Raw genomic sequence first — 23,020 nt, 5'->3', positions numbered from 1 at the left:
GCCAGGAGCTTCTATCCAGTCTTGAGGCCGCTATGTATTCGCTGCACCACGGGCTGTCTTTCACGACCGTTGCTACAGGACTTCTCTGCTAAACTTGTGTGATACACGCCTATAACCTACGCAGGTAATGCGAGAGTTTGCGAAGGACGCCGGGACATTCTACACGACAACTGCAAGGACCGGACTATGCATGCCTTCAGTGTGCTCCAAGGAGGATGTGCAAGCCATCGCAAAGAACGGTGCGGCGAAATGTTTCTTCTGACGCAGTGCTGAAAATGTGCATAATCTGCTAGGGGCCTCTCCTGTCAGGAGTCATGTAAAGATAATTGGATTTCCGGCATGTTTACTTCACCTGCTAAGGGAGCAGAGGTCTTGCTCTAAGCAAGGAAGAAGCTGGGCACCACAAGCGGGACAAGAAAGCAGCGTTCCATATACGGCTGGATTTAAGGGGCCTGTTCGTTCACTTCAATTTTGAATGAAAAAAAAAATCCGCTTGCTCGTAAAAAGTGTGTATGCACGATCGTTCTTCATTACCATGACCTCAGATGTTTGCTTCTGCAAACGCCACCTGGATACTAGTAGAGATCACAGAAATAAATGCATAAAGGCAGATGCTCGTCTCCTCCCCTATGTTGCCTTGCGATGGAGGCAGAGCTGCTATATTTTAAAGGATGACATGGGCGTGAGGTGAGCATGCACCCGGTTGAGGCTATTTGCCAGAATGTGAACCTGCACCACTTCTAAGACATTACCAAAAGGAGACAGCTGAGGGTTATCTGGCTCCTGTCCTGCGTATCAGGCCAGGCTTGTAGTGAGAGCAGCGACCACAGATATCGCCCATAGAAACTTGGATTTGAGCGGAGGACGCCGTATTTCCATTGCTGAATAATTAGCAAAAGCGATTTTAAGAAGTAACGTGCCCAATATACGAATTATGGGCGGATTCTAGAAACCACTGAGCTGCGTGGCAATTGCTACGGGGCAGCTGAGGAACTTTAAAGCGATTTACTAGTTCCATGGTTTGTAAAATGCAGTAAAACATGCAAACAGCTTAGGAGCGAACTTTCTCTTTGCGTCATCGTATCCAAGTATTAACAAAAAACGAAGCTGATACTTTTACGTGTTCTTATAAAGGTGGGATGAAATACGTGCCTGTGTGGGATACTACAATTCAAGGGACCAAAAATAGTTTTTTGGCAGAACATACAGAAATACACAGAATATCTTTTCACTATGTATGTGATGTCAAAGTTTTTTATGCGTTTAACGCGAGAGTGCCCGAAGTAACTCGAAGCCTGCAATAATTGTGCTTAACAGCTTCGAACTCTCAAAAGAACTCATCAAAATAACTTCTCGGCAAGCAATTTTGAAGTTTTCTCAGCTGTTTGTCGTGGAGCTTTCCTGGCTAAACGCAATGCTGTTCAAAGTAGGTTCTATTGGTCACCCATAACTTGATCGGAGAGGAGCAAGAAGTCAGGGTGACGGCATAGACATATAGTTCCACCTACGTGCTGTCCCTTTTGAAGGGAAGTAGAGCTTAGCTCGGAAACAAATTAAAAAATGATAAAAATAAAGACAACTGCCTAAAACTGAACTCGCCTAGCTTTCGGGATGAATTAGGCTGATAGTGTACGCACCGCTATTAAATTTATTTCAAGAGCTATGGTTGATTTCCACTCAACCTAAAAATATACTAAAATTTCTGTGGGAAGTCTATGCCTGAAATGTGCATGTGAGTAAGGACATGCATACGTTGCTAAATAAATAGTTGTTGTCAGTTAAACATGTCATCGGTACTGTCTTCCGATCAAAACATCTTTTTTTTTTACCGCAGCGGGGGTCTCGTGGTTTGAGCACCCGCCACGTATGCGGATAATGCAGGATTCGACATTCAGTGCCATCGGGTACCTCCATTCAAACGAGTACTGGCTCTGCCTTTGCCGGGGGCTAAGCTTCACTGCGATGAAGTGCTTGGAAAATGGATGCTTTACCGCACACTCTGTAGACAAAAGCACCTTGTGCTATACGTTGATCGGTCAAAGCTGAACTTGCGGCATTACGTCCATCATGATCATTAAAACAATATTTTTCACAACACCATTTCTTTTGGTGTGCACGTTTAAGGATTTAGGGAAGCGGCATGGAATAAAATTGACGTTGAAGTAGAAATCTTGCCAGAAAATATCGAGGTCCGCTGCAGGTGAAGTAACTCGTCAGCAAGTACGAAAACGACACCAGTAGCCGTATTTTATAAGCTTTCATTACACCATTTTCTACTTTTTCTACTCAATTTGGCGTGACGTCAGCGTGAGGGCAGCATCAGACGAAAGAAGCAAGCGGCAATCTCAAAAATGCAACGTAGCGGGTCTCCACGTCGACGCTAGCCATCGCATCATGCCGCGCACACCGGCTCACCACTGGCTACTATATCCAATCAGTGATGAGGTCCGGTCGTCATTGAGCCAAAGGTACGGTCGCTTACCACGGGCACCCGAAAACCGCGTCTATTTAACCGAATAACAGTGACCAGATGACCAAATGGATTCGATATGGGAAAGATAAAGCATACGTAGAGAATACGGCCCCATAGCCTGTATCTTTAAAAAGAAAGGGAAGAGATTAGAGACTGGCTGCTACGCCGCTACAGCTCAGTGCGTGGCTATAACCTAATATATCCGGCAGCGGTTGAAGGAAGGAGAGATAAGAGAAAGAAAGAGGGCAGAGATAAAGAAAAGAAAAATGAAGTGGTAAATATCACAGTCCCATGAGCTTTCTGCCCGCGTTCTCTCGACTCCTCTGTGGAAGTTGCTTGTTCTAGCACAAATCATTTCCCATTTTTGTAACCCATCGATACCAAATCGTAGCCGTGTCCCTTTAGAACGTCATAAAATTACTGCCATACTTTGAATCAGTTAAACGTTAGCTCTTCAGTGGGGTAAACACGCGAAGAGCGCGCTCTTTCTCTCTCTCATACGCACGTGCACATGTCCGCGCTCGGGCGCAAAAACGAGCCGCGAATCGTCTCTGAGTGCACTGAACACACTCACGATAGTGCATTCTGTCACTCGAGAATACACTTTTCGTCGCGAGTGCACTCCAAAATGGTTGCGATTACCCCTAAAGAGTGCCGCTTGAAAGGTCACTGTTTCAAACCCTAAAGGTATTTGTGGACACCATTTTTGTGAAGCTTATCACCATTTGTAACTGCAGCTGTTTTGCACACATTTAAACCCTGTAGCAACGAAACATAACGTGATTACGCCATTTTCTTTGAGGTTATGCCTCTGTTCCTAAATTTGCTGCCTTATTCAGTTTTCAGAGGGATTCACTGGGATGCATTCGTCAGCGACTGCACTCAAGCTTCCACCACTCAGCTGACGTTGAAAGACAAGATATTCATGTAAGGCACGAATTTTACCTCTTACGGTTAATTGGAACCATGATATTATTTAGCCATGCGTATTCTAGATTATTTCGGTTAATAAGTTCCATGACTTGGTGGCAAAGCTCCTGTTCATATCTTAGGTATTTGCAGGACCTTGTACCGTATTATGCCCGGGGACAATTCACCAGCATAAGGAAATGTATCTTTCACGTAATTTGCACACATATGCCAACATATTTTCTCCTGAAAAAAAATGTACCGAATAAGTTTAGGTAAAACTATTGGCGCGTGAGATTTTATGCCAGATACTAATTGCGAATAGCAGCAGAAGACTTGGACCACTTCTTAGTAAGCTTTTTTTTGTTCTTTTCGAAGAAACTTTGTTCCCATGCCAAAGTGGGGTGCCATTGACGAACCAAGGTCACGCATCGCAACAGTTAGAACTCATCATCTCTAAAATTCTCGAAATCGCCGACTTCGACCGAAACTCTGCCTGCTACTTGTCACAAGGAGCCAGTGGAGCCTTGTGATCTCATGTAATGTCTCGGAACCCCTTCAGGCCACTGCGGGCTGCCGAGTTGCAAGTGGGATATAAGAACGAATGCACGCGAGTCTTCGATTTATTTCGTTGGCCGCAAAAGAAGACAAAAGATGTGGGCTTCATCAAGACGATGCTGGCTGGGGCGCGCAAGGAATGTCGAGTAAATTCTGCGCCGACCGCGCTGTAGCTACCCGGCATTACGGCGGCAGCTCCTATCGGAGCACGACTGCTCCAAATGCTGATCCGCGGTGAGTGCTTTTCGCCGGATGCAGACGCTCTGTCCTGGACCGGGTGGACCACTTCGAATCTGTCACTGAAATTGGCCACAAGATATTTTTATTTCTGTTTCCGTTTCTTGTCTTGAATACAATTTGCATTACACTGTAATCCAATAAAGTTTTGCATTTAGTCTTGCATTCATATTGCAGTCAAGTTACACATTAAAAAATTACTCAGTGGGCCTTTCTGATCAGATTATGCATGGCATTTTCTTATCTGAGATAAGAGTAGTCATAAACCACCTTTTATTCTGTGAATGTAATACATGCTACGTAGTATATGAATATTCGATGGTGTATTGCATTATAAATTAACTGCTTTGGAAATGGTTCTGTAGAATATGTTGTAGTTTCACACCAAGGAAAATATTTAGTGGTGTTTGTGATTTTTTGCACTTGAAGAAAAGGTGACGCAGAGAAGAAATATCAGACATATACTGAGCGCCTGCTGTTCTCGTCTTTAATAGTGCAAAGCACGTATGCATGTTCTCTGTAGTGTGTGATGCACCATACCTAATAACAAATACTTTTTCAGGTAATTGCATAACTTTAAATAGAATTATCGCAGAATTATCGGTTATATGGCAGCTCGTATGGCCTCCTTAAGCTCTAGTTCATGAACCTTCATTATTGCACCATATTTAACTGCTTACAAATCGTTTTTAAGGTCCAAAGTACTCATAGTTGTTAGTGTGTCAGGGGACGTATGCATTGCAAGTTAATAACCTTGGCATATACATTTGTAACGCCCTTTGATTTCCTCGCACGCCACACAAAAAGATTTGTGCGAGTGCCCTTGTGGCTAAGGAATGATAAAAAGGATTGGTGGACTGTTAGAATTAGTTCAGGCATTGGTGTTCCCATTGCCACAAACTTAAGGTTCTTCTGTGCATTTTGCTGTGCATTCATTTTGCATTTTACTTGTAGCAGCAACTAATTCTATGAATTTTCAGCTGAAACATCGATTTGTCTGATTATTCCAGATACAATTTGGTAACAGTTTTCATTTTGCTAGAAAACTTCTTTGCGTGCCTTGAGGATCGTGTGCGTAACTAATCAAATAAAACAGTACAAGTAGCAATATTCCCCCTGCTGAGAAATCACTCAGGAAAAAAGTTTGATTTAGTGTTCACAACAACATAGGCTGCCAAACCTCAAACAGTATACGAAGGAAACAATTCAACACATACTGTGTCACTCCGTTGAACGTAAAATAGTTAACTTTTTAATAACGAAAGCTTCCAATTTCAGACCCAAATGTCTTATTTCTACATTCTTATAGGTTATACTTATACCTACGCGAAACTCAGAATATGCCTTGTAGGACTAACATCCGATAATTTTGTTTTCAGTGCCGTGCTGGTGTGCATCAGTTTACCCGTGTTCTTTTCCACGGCTATTCATGTCATTGTGAACATTTTCCTGACGTCTCCGAGGTACAAGAAAAGCCACGGTAAGATCCATGAAAAGACTGGCTAAGAAAATGTAGAATGGAACTTCATCGCTGAGGTTCCCCATGCAGATAGTTTCGCGCCGAAGTTTAAGCACACAGTACAATAGCTCGTGCCGTGTCGCCGTCGCTCTGTCGCTCGGTGTCGTGGCAGAGAACAAGGGACATCCGAAGCAGTACTCGGCAGAAAAGGCTTGCAAACTTCGCCGCATACGCGCGCGCGAGCGGTGAATGTAATTGAAAATCCGGAGGACAGGGGTGCGAAAGTGCCAGCCGCTAGAGTATTATGATGTGCCAGCTGGCGACGCCAAGATGAGCCATTGGCAACAGGATTATCGAAATGCGAGCCTGCGAAGCTGAACACGACAGATGCAAGAGTCAGGTTAACCGCGATGGAGCTACTAGGGCATACGGGCGTCAACGCCACAACCGCTGTACTGCCAGTAACGTCGTGGTAAAGCGGTGTCGAGCGATTAGCTACAGCGCTGAAATTCGTAGCATCTTTGATGATCACCACATAATCCTACACCTTAAAATTACTCCCCTGTGTCCCCTGATTTCTCTACATCTTTGAAAGTTTAACATACAAGCTTGAAGCGGTTGCAGTGAACGTGAACCTTTTTTTTTCTGCCTAGATGAACCCTCACTCAGCCGTCATTTTTGAAGAAGGTAATGGAGAACACGAAAGAAAAGCGTTTGATGTGATGTCCTAATTCTCTGAAAAAAAAAATTAATATATGTCTTTCAATAGGTAATTAGAGTTTAATTATGATTAAAGTGAATGAATGGTTCAATATTCAAGTAAGGTGACTGCTAAAAATGAGAGGAAAACAAGAAGAGTACGGCAGGCATGAACATGCTTACACTTCTTGCATTTTCTTGTCGCGCATGGTTCACGCATCTTTGGAAAAAAAAGCAACAAAAATGGATGTCAAGACGTGTGCGGGCTCATGCTCATTTCAGGGCCCGTGCTCGAACGGCTCTCAAAGTTGTCTGCCTACGAAACAGCGCGGAAGATCTTCGTTGTAAAGGAGCCCGCAGACGATGAGACACGGCGACTGCAAGTTTTCCACGGCCTGCGAGCCCTAAGCATCGTGTGGATTGTTTGGGTGCACCACTACGCCTACAATGACACGTCCGTATACTGTGAGTCCCGCCACTGTTTTATGCCCTCTGCCCAAGTTTCAGGATCGAATTTAGTTACCCTCTGCAATGCTGCTTCAATAGATTAGGATATATGGCTGAAGAATTGATCTTGCGCGTTGTCAACATTGTCCTTGCAATGTGCAGCTCAGTACGGGTAAACGAGGTATGTATAGCGGTAATACTTTTTATTTCGAAACCACGTCCCGCTGTGTACGCAGCGTTGTCATCGCTTTTACACAAAACGAGTAAACAAAAGCTGGGGGTGTCCAACGTATTCTCTGCGGACCTTAAAGAAAATGAAATAGGGCCGTCGGAAAAAAAAATAGAAACACGCTTCCTTCAAAGTGCCATTTCTGTTTCGGTGTTTTATTTTTCAGTTAGCTATAAATTTTGCAAACTCCTGAACTGCACTTTTGCACCTCATTTGTTGCCTGCGTTAGATTTCGCTGCTTGCGCGAATTAGAGTCAAGAAATAGAATGAAACTATCGGTCACGCTAGTGGAAGATCTAACGTAATGCGCTTTGAGCATTCAAACGTTGGGTCGCGAACAATGACGTCAGAAAAAGTAGTAGCAACTAACATAGACGCCACATGAAGCAGATGGTTGACCTTAACGCGATCCGCGCTTGATCTCTCCGTGTCACTCATTTAGTTTAACTCTGTGCTGTTAGACGAAAAAATTGCGTGTGCTTTCAGGCTTTTTCGTTGTTGTGGCTGTGTGTCTATGCTCAGTTTCCGGACGCATTAGCAGTAAAAGCTGCGGCGCGGATAACAGTATTTCAGGTGTTAGTAACGCCTAGTAACGTTTATCAGGAGTTCTCACTTTTGACGTAACGATGCACGTTTTGTTCCCATCCCCATGCTTCACTAGGAGCTTTTTAGCCTAGCAGCTGGACTGCCTCACGCGCGTCTTTATTTATTAGAAATTGTCATCGTGCCCTTTATCTTCAAATCAGTTTGCCCTGCGATAGAACCTACATCAACACCAAGTCGGGGTCATCGTCTAATTGTGGCTGCATATAGCGTCCCCATGTGTTGACAGTTCACGAAGCAAGCCGTTTTAATTGCTTTCTTGCTTCCTTCTTCATGCAGCCGGCGCGAAAATAGCCAAGAAGCTGGTGGTGCAATACAACACTCAGCCATTCAACAACGCCTGGTTGGCAGTGGACACATTCTTCTTCATCAGGTAACACTAGATCCGCATGATACCTTAAAGATTCCCATCGGCACGCTTTATTAGCCAAGCACGCACCATTGCCAAAAACATCAGCCAGTGGCTGTTGGCATCACCAACCGAACAGGTGCATTTTTCATTACCCGACTGGACTTTTACGCCATCCTACGTCCAATTATCTATCTTGTTCTAGTTCAGAGGGGAGAAAAGACAGGAAAAATGCTCGGCCTATGCGCAATTTTACACGGATATGTTACCTCAAAAATAAGAATTTGTTTCTTTTAACTAATTCAATTTTGTTCCTCACCTCTCAGAATCACCGTCATAATTTTTTTAAGTGTCCTAACACATTAAAATAATGTATGGTATGAGTTTGCATTAAATATCGACATGAAACCAAACTCACGTTCTGCTAAAACAATCAGTTAAAATCTCGCAGATCAACAGCAGCAACCCATCCGAGCCTAAATATTCGGCTAGTAAACTTTTTATGTCTAATTACGCTGATTTCTGGACAATATGTAGCTAAGTTGAGTAATCTGCCCCCAGTTTCTTAAAATGATGAGTAAAATTAATTAAAAGATATCTTTTCCAATATTCGCTTTCTGCGAAGTGGTTGATACCCAGTTTAAATCTCTGGAGCGTAAAGTCCACCGTCTAGAAATTCTGCCCCTAGTAAAATAGCGCGGCAGATACCTCTCCAAATTTATATAGTGAGATTGTACCTCAGGCCGAAAAAGTTGTTCTTATTGAGACATGGTAGCCTGCTGCTGAAGCAGCATCTTCCATATATGGCGAAAAGGTTGCAGCACAACCGTGTCTGGTGGCAAGCCTGTTGTTCCTCTGGCGGTGCGGGACGGGCAATTTGTTCTTTTTCTTGCCCGTTTGACCCTAACTTTCTGGTGGCAGCGGTTGACTAAAACCTAAAAGAGCGCTAAACGATATGGACGAAAACGCAGAATTGGAAAGGATGGCTGCTAGCTTTCTACTTCGTATTCTAGAACAAGCCAACAAACGGTGTACAGGGCGGTCCTTGTTAATCATTTCAGTTTTATCAAAAAAAGGACGTTGATGTCATGTGGAGGCTGCCTTCTGTGGTGTGTGTTGGGCTCGACGGACACAAGATAACAAGATAGCGATCACAGTTATGGAATTAATCAGCCGAAATGTGTTAACTTTTTAATTATTCTCTCAATCCAGCATGTTGCAACAGCAATCTGCTGCAAGTGGAATAGGTCTTGAAATGTCCATCAATATTTTTCTCAGCCTGTGCCCAGTTTCGGAATGAGGTACGCAAAAGTACGGAATGGTTGACTAGTTCTCCAATAAAGTTGATACTTACCACACGTCTTGTCCACTTCTGTGCATTCGCCCGCGTTTTTTTGTTTTGCTTTCAGGCCTCAATATGCAGATAATAGCTGCGATCAAGATTTTTCCGCTTTTGACTCGTTTCCTTCTGAAAACGTTGACTTCGGCATTCTCTTTGATCACTGGTGCATTATACATTGTGAATTATACTGGTGAATTATACCTCTGGTGAATTATACCTCTAGCTAGAAGAATTATTACCGCAGGCAGCGGTGTCAGCACAAAAGCTCGCGGCAAGGTTTGAGATCCGCATGAGCAATAACAAAATTCTTCGAATGAACTTCCAAGTATATCTTTCAAAAACAGGGAAATATTCCTATAGCCGCGTTCCTGTGTGGCTTGTGAATAAATCCGAAATACATGCCTTGAGATTCGAAAGGTGTCACTGACTAAATGGAGTTCAACAGGGCGGAGAATACCTGACAACACTGCAGCTACTTGAAGAGACACTGAGCACAAAGTGAAATTTGCGGGTATTGACCGATAGTCGTTTTATAACGACCAAGGAGCTACTGTCAAAGAAAATGAGGTTTTATAAGCTAAGAAGTTTCACAAATGAAATGCAACTGTCACCGATTGTGCAAGTAAAGAAAGAGCGGTGCACGCATAATGTAATTTTTACGCGTGGAGGCCAAAGCATGGGTTACACTGCGACTTAATTATAGACAGTGATCACGGAGGAAACAAAAAAAGACATAGCCAGAAAAAGCCACAAGCCTGTTTTAACTGAGAACAATGATTTTATGGAGTTGTCTCAATGTCTCATTAAAGGAGCTGAGGTATGTATTCTATGCCAAGGGCACTGTTTCTTGAATTTCCTCTGGCAAGAATCTTTGCAGAGAAGCGGGGTTGTTGGGAATCAGAATTCACCCTTTGCGTTCATTGCACCTTTCCTTCCGGTCTCGTAATTCTATGCGCGCTAAAAGTTATACGCCTCTCGTCCGGCCCCATCAAGTGAAGCGTCATCTTTCACAAAATTATGCCCTTGTTTGTTTCTTCATTCTTTTTTTATCTCTAGGCGCAGCTGCTATTAGCCGGGCTGCCGACACTGTGCGATTCTACTTTGTCTGCTCGTTATTTTAAAATTTTCTTCTCCGAAATAACCTCGTTTCATTCATGTGACGCATAAAAGTATCTGTCTGATAGCTGTTCCGAAGCGTGTAGTACATGTAGACGCGCCACACGAAAAGGGGGGCACTTTTCAAAAGCGTGAGGTAAAAGCCGGTCAGCGTTCGAGCGTGAGTTAGCGAATATTGAGCTTAATTATTCATGACAACAAAATATAGCGATTGCTGGGTTTATTTACGATATTGAGAATGCGTTGAAGGGTGCCTTTATTCATACTGAAAAAAATTCGCCTAAACACGAGGACTAAGCAGAGACAAACACAGGGCTAGACAGACACAACACAGAGACAAACACAAGAACGAACGCTACTCACAACTCCGTGAATAACGTTCGTCCTTGTGTTTGTCTCTGTGTTGTGTTGTGTTTGTCTAGCCAAACTTTCTGCTCTCCTAGTCCCTTTATCTTCTGCAAAATACTTGGGGTAAAAAAACATTCGGTAAACTTCAAGGTTCACACATTTATGTAGGTGAAGATTCCTGTGTTCTTTTTCCGCGCATTCTTTTTTAAATTACGGTACATGAATGGTACTTTTCAAAGTGACGGAAGTCTACCAAAAATTTCCAGGAGAGTGTACCGGTAGCAATATTTCAAATGAAATAAAAACTTATTGAATCTGGAATTGGTACGACATGTAAACTACACAGGCGAGGGTTCCAAAGTCAAACAACTGTACCTGAACCCTCGATAGATAATTACAAAATAAAGAAATAGTAACATAAAAATCAGCGGAATTCAGTTAGCCAATGAGGTGGATAAATTGCAAATGCAGTGTGAGATCTAATAGCTTAAAAACCATGATGCCAAGGTCATACTGAAGGAAGTGGTAGACTGATCGGATGTTGGTATCACATAACAAGGAACGAGCATTAGTATCGAAAGAGTTGCGCCTCGTAATACAGGTGGATAATGCGGATAAATCACTCGTAACGTGAGCGGCTGGGGAGACATAGGACGGCTTATAGATGGCTGCCACTCCCTGCTTTAGCGATTAAAGATTGCGGAGAAAAGTTTGAGAGCATATCATTTATAAGCATCCCGCGCACCTTCTTCAAAACATACGAAAGATAGTGTTCCGCAGCATGGCTATCGCAATACTCTGAGTAGACTATAAACTATGTGCTGTGCCCATGATATTTATCGTTCTTTAGAAGCGGATAACCAGGTTGTGGTTTCAAAGGCTGCCAAAATTCTTCGGAAAGCATTTCTGTGAGCATTATAAGCAGCGATACTTAGTGAAATATTAGTGCGGATTTTTTTTTCTTGATGGCTTCAGTTATCACAACACTTGAAATTTTAGTCGTATAGATGGTGCACAAAATGGTATTCTCATTCGCTTTAATACTAATTGTTTATTAGGTGCTTTATGTAAAGGAGGTCTTTGATACTGTGTAACTTTGCGAGCTCTGTCTCTACTATCTTACGTCAAAATGTTTTTGTAAGAGAACTCAGTAAAACTTACTCTGAGTGAAACAATTCTGCCTTTTTCTCGTATTGATTATGTGCACAATCATGAAGCGAAAGACTTCACTTTCCTGAGTTCACTCGTGCTGACGACAACTCCATTATTGATGTTTCAGCTGATCATTTCGATATGTTCTTTTCTTTCTCAGCAAGCCAGGACGTAAATTTTCTTGTTATTACTTTGAATGTCTTGTCAACGATTGCGTCCAACGCTTTGTTCCTATTAAAACTAAGAAAAGAAATACTAACGTTCATTGGATGACTCGAGACATTTTGCCTTTATCTCGTCGCGTTCGTAGGCTAAGGCGTTCTATAGAAGAAGCAACGATTCCATAACCTTATAGATTTCACAAGGCAAAGGAGCTTAATCTAACAGCAGAAAAGAGGAACACTCACCAAAAAAGAAAAAAAGGACAAACAATTGACGTTTCGGGGCCCGTACAGGTCCCTTGTTCACAATGCAGAGGGTGGACAGAGGTGGTGACTTATGTACGGTGCAGGTGGCGTAATGAGCATGACATCACATCCAAACGACACCGCATGTTTTAAAACGAACGCGGGGTAATCTTCCTGAGATTTGCGCATAATAGCTACCGTGTCGTTAACAGTTCCTTTCTTGTTTATATTTCTTTTGTGACTTGAACTTTATTGTAGTGCTCACTTTCTACATTTTGCTGTATTTTGTTACCTTGTTGCGTATTTTGCATTTTGTGTTTTTCCCACTCCTGCCATAGCGCATACAATTGCGCTGCAGTATGTATGAATAAATAAATAAATAAATAATAGCGAACGCAGCTAGTACACGTGAAAAGTAAGGACAACCCTATCGAAAAATCTCATATATATGTGTCATATGTGTCTGGTTCATACGAGATTATGGAATATGTGCTATATGTGTTATACGCGTATGTGTGATATGTGTCATATGTGTCTGGTTTACAATTATTGGGAAAGGAAAGGGAAGGGCCGGGGTGGAATTAAAAGGCAATTAACAATAAAAAAGCTTCCATTGAAGGTGGTGAAATGAAGAAAATAAAAAAAAAATTTGGACGGGAAAAAAAACTGATCTACAGCTCACTACACTAACCACTACACTACGGCTTTTTTTTCTTTATTTTCGAGATTGACATGAAAACAATAAAAACACTTCAACTACACTTGAGCTGATGCGGGTGAAGTTAAAATTTCTTAAGTTTCACTAGATCATCTAGTAGTGTTACCCACTGGGGTGGGTCACGCTGCGCCTGGTAACATTCCCGAAGATAAACAGCACTTTCAACAAAGTTTTCACGTGAACTACGAGTGCTTATATCCGCATGCCTTACTTGCATTCGCGTTTTCCACAAGCTGTGGAGGCCAAGAAGCATTAATAATCATAGGGTACCTCTTTGCGATCAACTAACAGAAATCTGATACCATAAGGGTGCAGTGGTAGTCCTTTCTTGATGGTTCTCTGCAGGACATCCCTGAAAAGTATGGCGTCCCAGCAGTCTAGGAAAACATGTTCAATTGTCTCCGGCTGCTTACATAACAGGCAATTTGTTGTCCATGGGACAAAGATTCCTTTTTCATGGCGCCAGGTTTTAACGGGTAGTGTATTAGAGTGCAATTTGAAAAAGAATGTTTTCACTGTCGGCCAGACCGGCATCTTTTTCACCCGTTTTAAAATATCCTGCCCTGGGCCTCCACGGTAGAGTGCACGATACAAAGGTGGCGGCAGCATAATATCAACCAGATCCTTATACAGCTTCATTTTGGGAACGTTATTCAGGTATTCTAGTGAAAAACGCACTTCCAACAACCTGAAGGAAAGGACAACCTCACGCAAATATCCGTTTACAGCACCACACATGTTTTCACACGATGACACTGTGATTCCGGGGAGCAGCCTTTGCAACCGCATTTGCATAATAGTTCTCAAAAATATGTCATTTTTATCACGAAGGAAAATAAAGCGCGGCGCCACTTGACGCAAAAACAAATGAACCAGTCCGACGCCACCGCTTTTGACTGAAATAAACAAGTTTGTTCGCCTGGTTTCACTTCCGGCCACCGCAGTGTTCGGACGTGCGATCATTGGCTTCGTAGGAGCGGCTTCAGCGGCCTTGTCTGGCCGCGGAAACAGGGTTACTGAACAGGAAAGTTCCTACCAGGTTGTTCTGCCAGGTCTGCCTACAGGGCGTTTTATTTTAAATACCGTTTTTTTTGCACGCCGACATCACAGCCCGCCCTTACCGGGAGAAAAATATTTAAAACAGGCCAAGAGTTTCTTTATGCGTTGGTTCGGCACTTGTTAATCGGTTGTTCATCCCTTCTTTTCCGCGTGCTTCAAACAGCAAGGCCCACTCATCAGCGGCTATCTGTTTCGCACGAGATTGATGTAAGCTTATACGATGCATATCGGAGCTCTTGTGTACGCACGAGTGTCGCGTGTCAGTTGAGGTATGCCACATATGTAATCAGTCCATACAAGTCACATTTCCGTAGCGCGTGAACTACTATATATGCAGCACATGTGTTCATCCGTGACATTTGTGACGCGTATGACCTGGTACGCAGCCTATACGCGTTCATACGAGACACATTTGTGACACATATGGACTCGTATGAAGCATATGTGCTGATACGAGGCGCATTTGTCGACACATATGGCTCATATGATGCCCATATGAGTCCATACGAGGCACATATGTGGCACATATGAACTTGTATGAAGCCTATATGTGTTCATATGAGGCACATATGCTGACATATATAACTCATATGGGCTTCATACGAGTTCATACGAGACACATATCTGGCACATATAGCTCGTATGTAACACATATGGAATGATACGAGACACATATGAATTCATATGAGATTTTTCGATAGGGAAGGACGAAGAATTTGCCTTTTTCTGGCGTGTGATGTCCTCTATTGCCGTTTATTTAGTTTTAAACGTGTACGCACGGCATCAGAATCTTCTACGGCGCAAGATCAATTGCCATCAAACAATAAACAGAACTGCAGAAGCACTTAAGGTTTTCAGGTAACGTGCTAGTTGCCGCGTGGCTTATAGGTATATGTGGCTCTACTTTCATGCAAGCGTTCGCCTCAGAGCCAAACAGCTGCACCCTTATAAAAATGGTCTATGAATCAACCCATTTGTTTGCAGAGGAGTGCGCCGCTCGAATGCTCCACACTAGTTTAACGTCGACTTTAGTAAGAAGGTTACCAAGAAGTCCTTTCAAAAAATGCCTTGTTTACTTTTTGCAGCGGATTCTTCCTCCTGTACGCAATAAACAAGCAGATGAGGTCGGCTGGACTCGGCAAAGCCTTATTCTACATCGTCGTGCGATGGTGGAGGTGAGATGGCAACGACCTTATAATGCGACCTTATAGTAGCTTTCATCAGATTTATACAGAAGAGTGCGCAGCACGTAACATGTCGATGAAGTTTTGCCTTTTCTGCGTCAATCAGGATTTTAAGCGTAAATGTTTTGTACCACCTGAAATCGCATGAATTGTGAGTTGTGCGTACGGGCAGCGGTAGTGTTTCTTTTACAGGCTGATTCCAATGGCTTGCGTGGGCATATTCATGCTCACACTCATCCGACACTTCGGCGACGGGCCTTTATGGAACGAGTACATTGGAGCTGAGATCGAGAAGTGCAACAAGAACTGGTGGCTTCTGCTTCTCAACGTGCAGAACTTTCTTGCGCATGATGACCTGGTAAGGTGTAGTTGCCTTGTTAAAAAAAATTCTGGTGTCCAAAACTAAAAAAAAAACTGAAATTTTGTATGCATTTCATCTCGTATTTTGAGCGCTTGCGGAACATGCTCGAGAAAACAGATCAAAGGTTTTACTTCAGCGGATTGCATGAAATTATAACTTACTCTATAATATAGCTCAACAACATTATTAAACGTAATTTAGGGCGAGTTATTCGTTGACACGAAGTTTTCAGCGTCTTCCTCTCCTTTCATATTCAAGTAAGTGATAAAACGTTTTTATCCATTGACTGTGGCATATTTAAAAGAAAAATTTAATACCGGGTGACTGTTGGCGACGAGTTCAGGATTTCGGGAAGATTAAGCAGAAGTAGAGATTTTCAAAATTTTCAAACCTTATCTCTATAGCCGCAGCTGACCGCAGCGCAGACATCTATTAAAATTCAAACTTACGCAATTCTGGCGCTTATACGAAATAAACTTAGAATACTAGTGTGCACTATACATCCCCACCAATATCAAAAATGAACAACCAGTTTGCGCACAAAAAAAAAACGATATTATGCGGATTTTTGGACTACAGTGAAAGATTATTTTCGAATAAAATATGCGAAAAGGAGAAAGCTAGTTAGAAAACGGGAAAAAGTGTGCTTGTGAATTATAATTATGAATGAATCACTAATTTAAAGCTCAAACTTTGCTCCAGTTCATATTGAAAGGACCTGTACGTGAGGTTGCCGCGTTCTTTATGTCCCAAAAGTCGTAATAAATAATGGCAATATGAACAGTAGAACTTCTTGTTCATTTTTTGTCTTCTAAACGGGCTAATAAGTGCAGTTCACAGGATTTCACCGCATGTACTTTTCTTCAGGCGCTTTAATGGCTAAAAATTAAATTTAATAATCTTCGAATTAAGCGGCTCCTGGCAACAGATTAAAAAGAATCCCAAAGAAGTAAGCTTGTCAAGCAGAACTTTTTGCTGGGCGGGTTCGTTCATTGCGATATGAGTGAAAACAGCGCGAAAGAAGCCCGAAGGCGAAACGAAGAAGGTACCCTCCTGTCCCTTCTTCGTTTCGCCTTCGGGCTTCTTCTTTCGCGCTGTTTTCACTCATGTCAAGTAAGCTTGTTTCAGACAAAAGCCTAATTACGAAGCATACGAACAACATCGTTTATTATATTTGGCCTAATTTATGCGCCCGGTCAGCTATCTGCCGAAATGAAGGCATTGGAAACATGGGCTAGAAAGAGCATAGCTCATTATTGTTTTTCTCCTTTGTTAATTGAAAATCAGCTGGTCATTCCTTGATTCACCGATTGGTACTTTTCTGACAGTGCCTGGTGCCATACTGGTATATATCCGTGGACACCCAGCTACACATTATCTTCATAGGCCTCGGGATAATCCTTTTTAGGTGAGCCACAATTCTAAAGGTGGTCTTTCTATAACTGCCGTCCCTGCTCTTGGCAGCCTTCATAGCAATACAACGCGTGCACTTTTCTCGTGATTTCCACTATGAAAGCGCTTCAGCAATTAAGTGTGCAGGTATATTGCTCCTGTTTTAAACGCAAGCAAGCTTTCATAAGTAAATGTAAAGTGCAAAAAATCCTCCAAAATAGAGCTTCTTCTATGAGATCATCTGCAGCTGTAAACTAGACGGAAATCAAGGAATATTTTCGGCTAGGAATGAAATAGTGAGCGAGCAGCTGGAAAAAAAGTGGTGCGTGTAAAAAAAAAGATACGGTTAATAGGAAGTAGGGTTTTAGTTGCACTAAAAGCGACGGATAGTTCAGACCACCTAAAGGTGTGCAACACGCATTGACGTCTTACACCCCACTCAAAAATCGTTCGTCGTGGAATGGAAAGTGTAAGCGCGAGGCAACGGATTCCAAACTTGCCAAGTTGGCTCGCGTTCGTGTGAAAACAACACACTCGTGGCACTCCTGTGCGTTGATTTCCAATTTTTGGAAAATATGGCCTTCCATTGAACTCTGAGGATATCATCCTGCTGCTAGAATTTTCGTCTTTATATCAGCTGAAACTTTCTGCGTATGCTTTACTTTCGAAACAATAGAAGCTCTAACGCAGTTGTTCATTTCGTGAATTGGAATAATAACATAACACCTATTTTGTCATTCGTGAGTATGACTAATGCTTCAGGCAAATATGACCAGTGCTTCAGCCGAAAATATTTGGTATATTGGGTTCTGCCTGTTTACCTAAAAGGGTAGCCAATAGCCAGTTACTAAATGTGCTTTGTTTCGTTTCTTCGTTTACAGAAATTTCTACCTTTCAGCGACCGCCATGCTTTTCTTGGTCATCACGAGCACCATTGTGGTCGCGTGCCAGACGCTGGTACAGAACTACACACCAACAGCGCTCTTTGTCGCTGGAGATTCTACGTAAGCATAGACGCTGTTTCTATGTGTCGTTTTTTTGCCGAATCACTGCCATAGCACGTATTTCATGCAATGAAAGCGGTAATGCGATGCCATTAAACCCAAATTTTATATACTCTATGTTGTATAGTCGGTGTGAAAGAGTGATTAACACCTCGTCTATGGAACTGCGCCACACGTTAGAATATTGTGACCACTTTTGTAATAGCGTTACTGTCTCCTCTGAGAGAAATGATTGGTTTGGTTTGGTTTATGGGGGTTTAACGACCCAAAGTGACAAGTCTATGGGGCACGCCGTAGTGAAGGGCTCCGGAAATTCCGACTACCTGGGTGTTCTTTAACGTGCGCTGACATCGCACAGTACACGGGCCTCCAGAATTTCGCCTCAGCCGAAATTTGGCCTCCGCGGCCGGGATCGAACCCACGTCTTTCGGGTCAGCAGCCAAGCGCCATAACCACTGAGCCACCGCGACGGCTTCGGAGAAATTACTATGATCGTGGGAAACAGTTAACGATATTCAGAATACCAAGTCAATGACTGTATTCCTCATAAAGGAGATACACGAAACTGTTAATGCTGATTATGGATGTCATTCACGAAACATTATTTTTTTTTTCAAATGTTATCAATCAGTTCAAGAGATAAATTTATAAACTTGTGTTTAATGCGCTTGGACTAGCGTCTTTCCAAGCCTGTATTCTTTCTGAAACCGTGTGCCAACCTTTGGCTTTTATGGCTGGAGGACACAGACTACATTATAATTATCCCACCATACGCAGATTCCCCTGTTCTTTTATTCTTCCCCGCCAAGTTTTCCTCTATACCAAGCGTTTCAGAGAAAACTTTAAAAAATTCTCAAAAATAGGTTTTTTCATTCAAAAATATTTCTTTTTCAGCATAGTATCACGTGTGTTAGCGGATACCAGAAAACCGGTGGATCGTCTTAAGTAGCACTGGTTAACTAGTTTTCAAAAAATAACTTTTAACTAGTAGAGTTAGACGCCTAGTTGCAATGAGAGATTAGTATCCGGTCGTTACCAGTAGCCATTTGAGTTTTTAGAGTTTCAAAAGCGTGATTACTCTTGGCGCTGTGGCTCAACAAAATTTGGCTTTCTTGATTAGTTACGTGCACTGGAAAAGTTGCTTTGCCTGCATGGTTTTTGAAAGCACATATCGCGAAATTTTCTCGACCCACAGCGCGGAGGATAATGGCATTTTCGAAATTATAAAAACTGATGTCGCTATTACTAACGATCGGCTACAAATCTTTCATTGCAACCAGTTGCCTAGCTCTGATAGTTAAAACATTAATTATCAGAAATTAGGTACCAGCTCACTACTTCAGACAATCCACCGGCTTTCTGGTGTTCGCCAACACTGGTGATACTATGCCTCAAAAAGGCATTTTTTTACCCCAAAAAGCCTATTTTTGAAAATAACCTAAAACCTTCTTTGAAACACCTGGTCAACAAAGGAGTGTGTTGGGACAGGTAAGTGATTGCAGAATAAGGAGTCCCAGCCCGTTCCACTAGGTATGACGGGCTTGTTCCCGTATATACAGTCACCACTTCCGCATTGAGATGTGCAATGTTATGCGCCTGTTTATGTAGCTATATCTATCGATGTAGATACATTATAATGAAGAGGTGAACCCTACGCCATACAAGCACTGTCCTCTGTATGCTGCAAACATTAGCAGAAGCATATACTGCCGTAATCTTAGGCAATGGTGACGGAAGCAGTTGTCACAATTATCACGGATGATGTCATTCGATGCGTTATAGCTAAGCACAAGACTGCCATCATCCAAAGTGAAAATGAAGTTGATGAGCACCAGTATGGACTGGATTTTCTCGCTGCACAATATCGCCGCTTTTGGAGCGACGTTGAATGTTTCTTTGTATAACAATGAGCACCTAGTGTGTTCGAATGCTAATGAGAGCAACATTTCTCTCTTCTTTTCAGGTTTGCAAAGGAAGTCCTGGAGCAGATTTATTTCAGACCGTACACACACTTTGGCCCTTTTTGCCTGGGGATCATCACTGCCTACGCTTTTCTCACGAAGAAGCCCCGTTTTGAGTTCGGCTGGGTACGCAAAGATTTACAGTGGAAACACCTGCTTCTTTTTACTTTCTTTTATTTTTACGTGCGCTAAATTTTCCCTGCTAACTCTTTTTTTACCAAGGCCTCAGGGACATCCCTTACTTTATGCACCCGTCAGTGAGCAAGCAGAGAAGTGCAAATGTGTCGAAATGGCTGATTATGAGCAGCTCTCATCCTGAATCGTTTGCGGCTGACTGTCCCCCGAGAGCTTCATTAATTTCTTACTTTCGTGAAATTCGTCTGAGGAGACGTTCACTCATGGGCAAGTTCGTGCTAGCGTGCAGCTTTGTAATCGCCACATCGGGCTGGGTGCGACCCCTCTCCTCTTGCACTTTTCACCCTGCAAAGCTAGGAAGTGTTGCCTGTTCAACCCACTGAAGTTGCTCCACGTATTCAATACATGGGTGCCTTGGTACACAACCCGCAATATCTAATTACAAGCTGCGGAGAGCGCACTCTCAAAACTTCTCTCGCAACGTAGCTTCCAGAAGTTATAGTCTTCGTGCGCAGTAGGCACATTTTGGAAACACTTAAAAGAACTGCACAACAAAAAAATCATTTATATCAGACGGGGGCATCGCACTGGCAGTTGAGAAAGAAACTGCGACTACCTCTAAGAAAAGCGAAAACTCCTAATTACTGCTCTCTACTTCGCCTCGGCAATTTTCAAGTGAATGCTTCTTTGAGTGCTGTGGAAGCAGTTATATTTGCAGATTTACGTCTCGAGCCTTGCGCCGCGACTTAGTGGACGATATGCACCACATGGCAGAAACAAGGAAACAGCTGCAGTTCCCGGCTCTGTCGCCATCTTTAATGCTTGCTTCTTTTCATGCCTTCTTAGACTGAAGGCATCACGCCAGAGTCATCCATCATTAATACATCCCGTATGATATTCTTTTTCGTGAGCGCTTCTTTCTTTTTCTTTAGAGAAAAAAATGAGTCAGTGTCAGCCAAGTGAGTCTTTCGCACACACATGTCTGTGAGAAATGCAATATTCGTCTTCCGCTGTCTTTCCTGCCCAGTATTTTTGTGTGGCCTAATTTCGGAACCCAATCTCTTTATGCTGCACCGTATCAGCACGAAACAATGACGACAGTGGCGAATCAGTTTTTGCAGCTGCGAATGATAAATGAAGTTGTTCTTGTCTGTTATCACCCTATCAAAGATTGTCGCATTTTCAGATGGCGGCCATACGATGATTATGTCTTCCATCCAGGCATGGGCTCGAAATGCAGCACACGTGCACGTGGTATTAAGAACAAGGGAAACGCGAACACAAAAACTGCAATGCCAACACAAAAACACTAACATATTAGCTCCTGGAGAGGAAACATAAGCTACGTTGATTAACGCTTGTAAAGGGGAGTCTTGGCGCCTTCGAAGTGAACTTAACCTGCGCTAGTATTGAGCTTTCCCCAGCTAAGATCTTGTCATTTTTCTGCTCGTATTTATATCGTCTTATTCGCGTTTCATTTGTTTCTGATAGCATACATCACTTGCTAGTGCACTTCTCTCAGAGCTGTGCTCCTGTTTAAGAGTATAAGTTTGATCTCACGAAGATTGCACCGAATGGCCGCCGCGCTCTACACTAGCCTTTTCAAACCGTTCGCGTATCGTCGGATGTCACCCAATTGGTATGAAGTTAAACTACACCCCTTCGACTCACTCGGTGGCTTTGGTGTTCGGTTGCTGAGCCGAGGGTCGAGGGGCGGAACACCGGAGGTTTTATCCCCCGCGGTCGAAATTAATCCGCAGTCTTACATTACGTTCTTCTCCACGCCTACGTGCACCACTGGTAGGTTAAACTCAAGAACCTACCAAGACTAACTGCAATTCATTTCAGTGGTATACCTTATGTCTAGCTTTGATCCGGTCAAATAGGTGCGAAACGTGCGGACAGCTCTTGCACGGACAGCCAGGTTTTGGATAAAGCCGTTCATGGATAACCTGCCTCAAAGGAGGATCATTTTGAACAGCAGCGCCTCATTTTCTCTGGCTATGTCTCCTTATTTCACCCTTTACTACCCCATGTTGCAAACTGTCACCATACGAAACGTGTGTGAAAGTGTAAGCACACATCATGAACGATATAGGGCGCGCGCCGGAAAGTGCGAACGAATTGTGCTCGCGACCTTAGTGTCGCAACTCGCCGTACGTGCGCACATTTAAGACTGCAGTTTTCTGCAGGGAACAGAAGGTCGGCTTGAAATTCTTATGTCGGGCGGGCTCAGTACGGTTCCATAACCTCAAAGGAGCACCAGTAATGTATTTAAGAAATTCCCTCTTTTTTTTTCACTGGTATCGTTCATCTTCACTCTTTCAAACGTTCGTTCTGCAGATTGATCTGATGGCCAGGTTGACGCGGACGTAAATGTCTGGTCCGCATTGAGTCTGTGCAGCTGTAGAGCGTTACACAGGCGACACAGAAGGAGGAGACAGACAGGTCCAATTTCGACCGATTAATTCAATTTGAGCAGCATTTCTTTCCTCTCTACGTACCATCCGTGTGGCGCTCGAACTATAGAGATGCTCGGCTAGGTTGCCTCCCGTTCTACTGTGCAGCTCGCGTGGCTTTACGGCCGTACCCTACGGACCATGGGAGTTTTATTTCTCCCCACATCGCTCGTTTAGCTTTGTTCTGGCCTCGGTAGAACCCGCTGATCTTTATCATTAGACAATTATAGCATAGCGCAACCTGCGATCCGCTTCCGTGATCCGCTTCCCCGAGGTGCCACCGCGCGTGCGCAAAACGCCATGGGGGCGCCAGATGGCGCACGTTCCCGTCAGCTGCGTGCGCGCCTGCCGCGTCGGGAGTCGGGACCGATGAGCGCGTATATACATACTACGCCTACGGTACCCCGCGGAAGCGGGTC

At 43.2% G+C, this 23,020-nt stretch overlaps 1 protein-coding gene across 1 annotated transcript in view; it reads left to right on the top strand.

Annotated features, from left to right (window-relative positions):
• LOC149357529 (nose resistant to fluoxetine protein 6-like) overlaps positions 1 to 23,020 on the top strand; it is a 48,765-nt gene that overhangs the window by 14,477 nt on the left and 11,268 nt on the right. The window contains exons 3-12 of the mRNA XM_089577941.1: positions 125 to 239; positions 3,313 to 3,400; positions 5,557 to 5,657; positions 6,618 to 6,800; positions 7,894 to 7,987; positions 15,191 to 15,280; positions 15,482 to 15,647; positions 16,979 to 17,058; positions 17,924 to 18,046; positions 20,010 to 20,133. Of these exons, the coding sequence (XP_089434067.1) occupies positions 125 to 239; positions 3,313 to 3,400; positions 5,557 to 5,657; positions 6,618 to 6,800; positions 7,894 to 7,987; positions 15,191 to 15,280; positions 15,482 to 15,647; positions 16,979 to 17,058; positions 17,924 to 18,046; positions 20,010 to 20,133 (1,164 nt within the window). The remainder of the gene's footprint in view (positions 1 to 124; positions 240 to 3,312; positions 3,401 to 5,556; positions 5,658 to 6,617; positions 6,801 to 7,893; positions 7,988 to 15,190; positions 15,281 to 15,481; positions 15,648 to 16,978; positions 17,059 to 17,923; positions 18,047 to 20,009; positions 20,134 to 23,020) is intronic.

Source organism: Amblyomma mixtum, chromosome 3 (assembly GCF_055824585.1).
Source record: "Amblyomma mixtum isolate Tamu chromosome 3, ASM5582458v1, whole genome shotgun sequence".
Taxonomy (NCBI): Eukaryota; Metazoa; Arthropoda; class Arachnida; order Ixodida; family Ixodidae; genus Amblyomma; species Amblyomma mixtum.
This window is presented reverse-complemented; position numbering and strand designations above follow the sequence as displayed.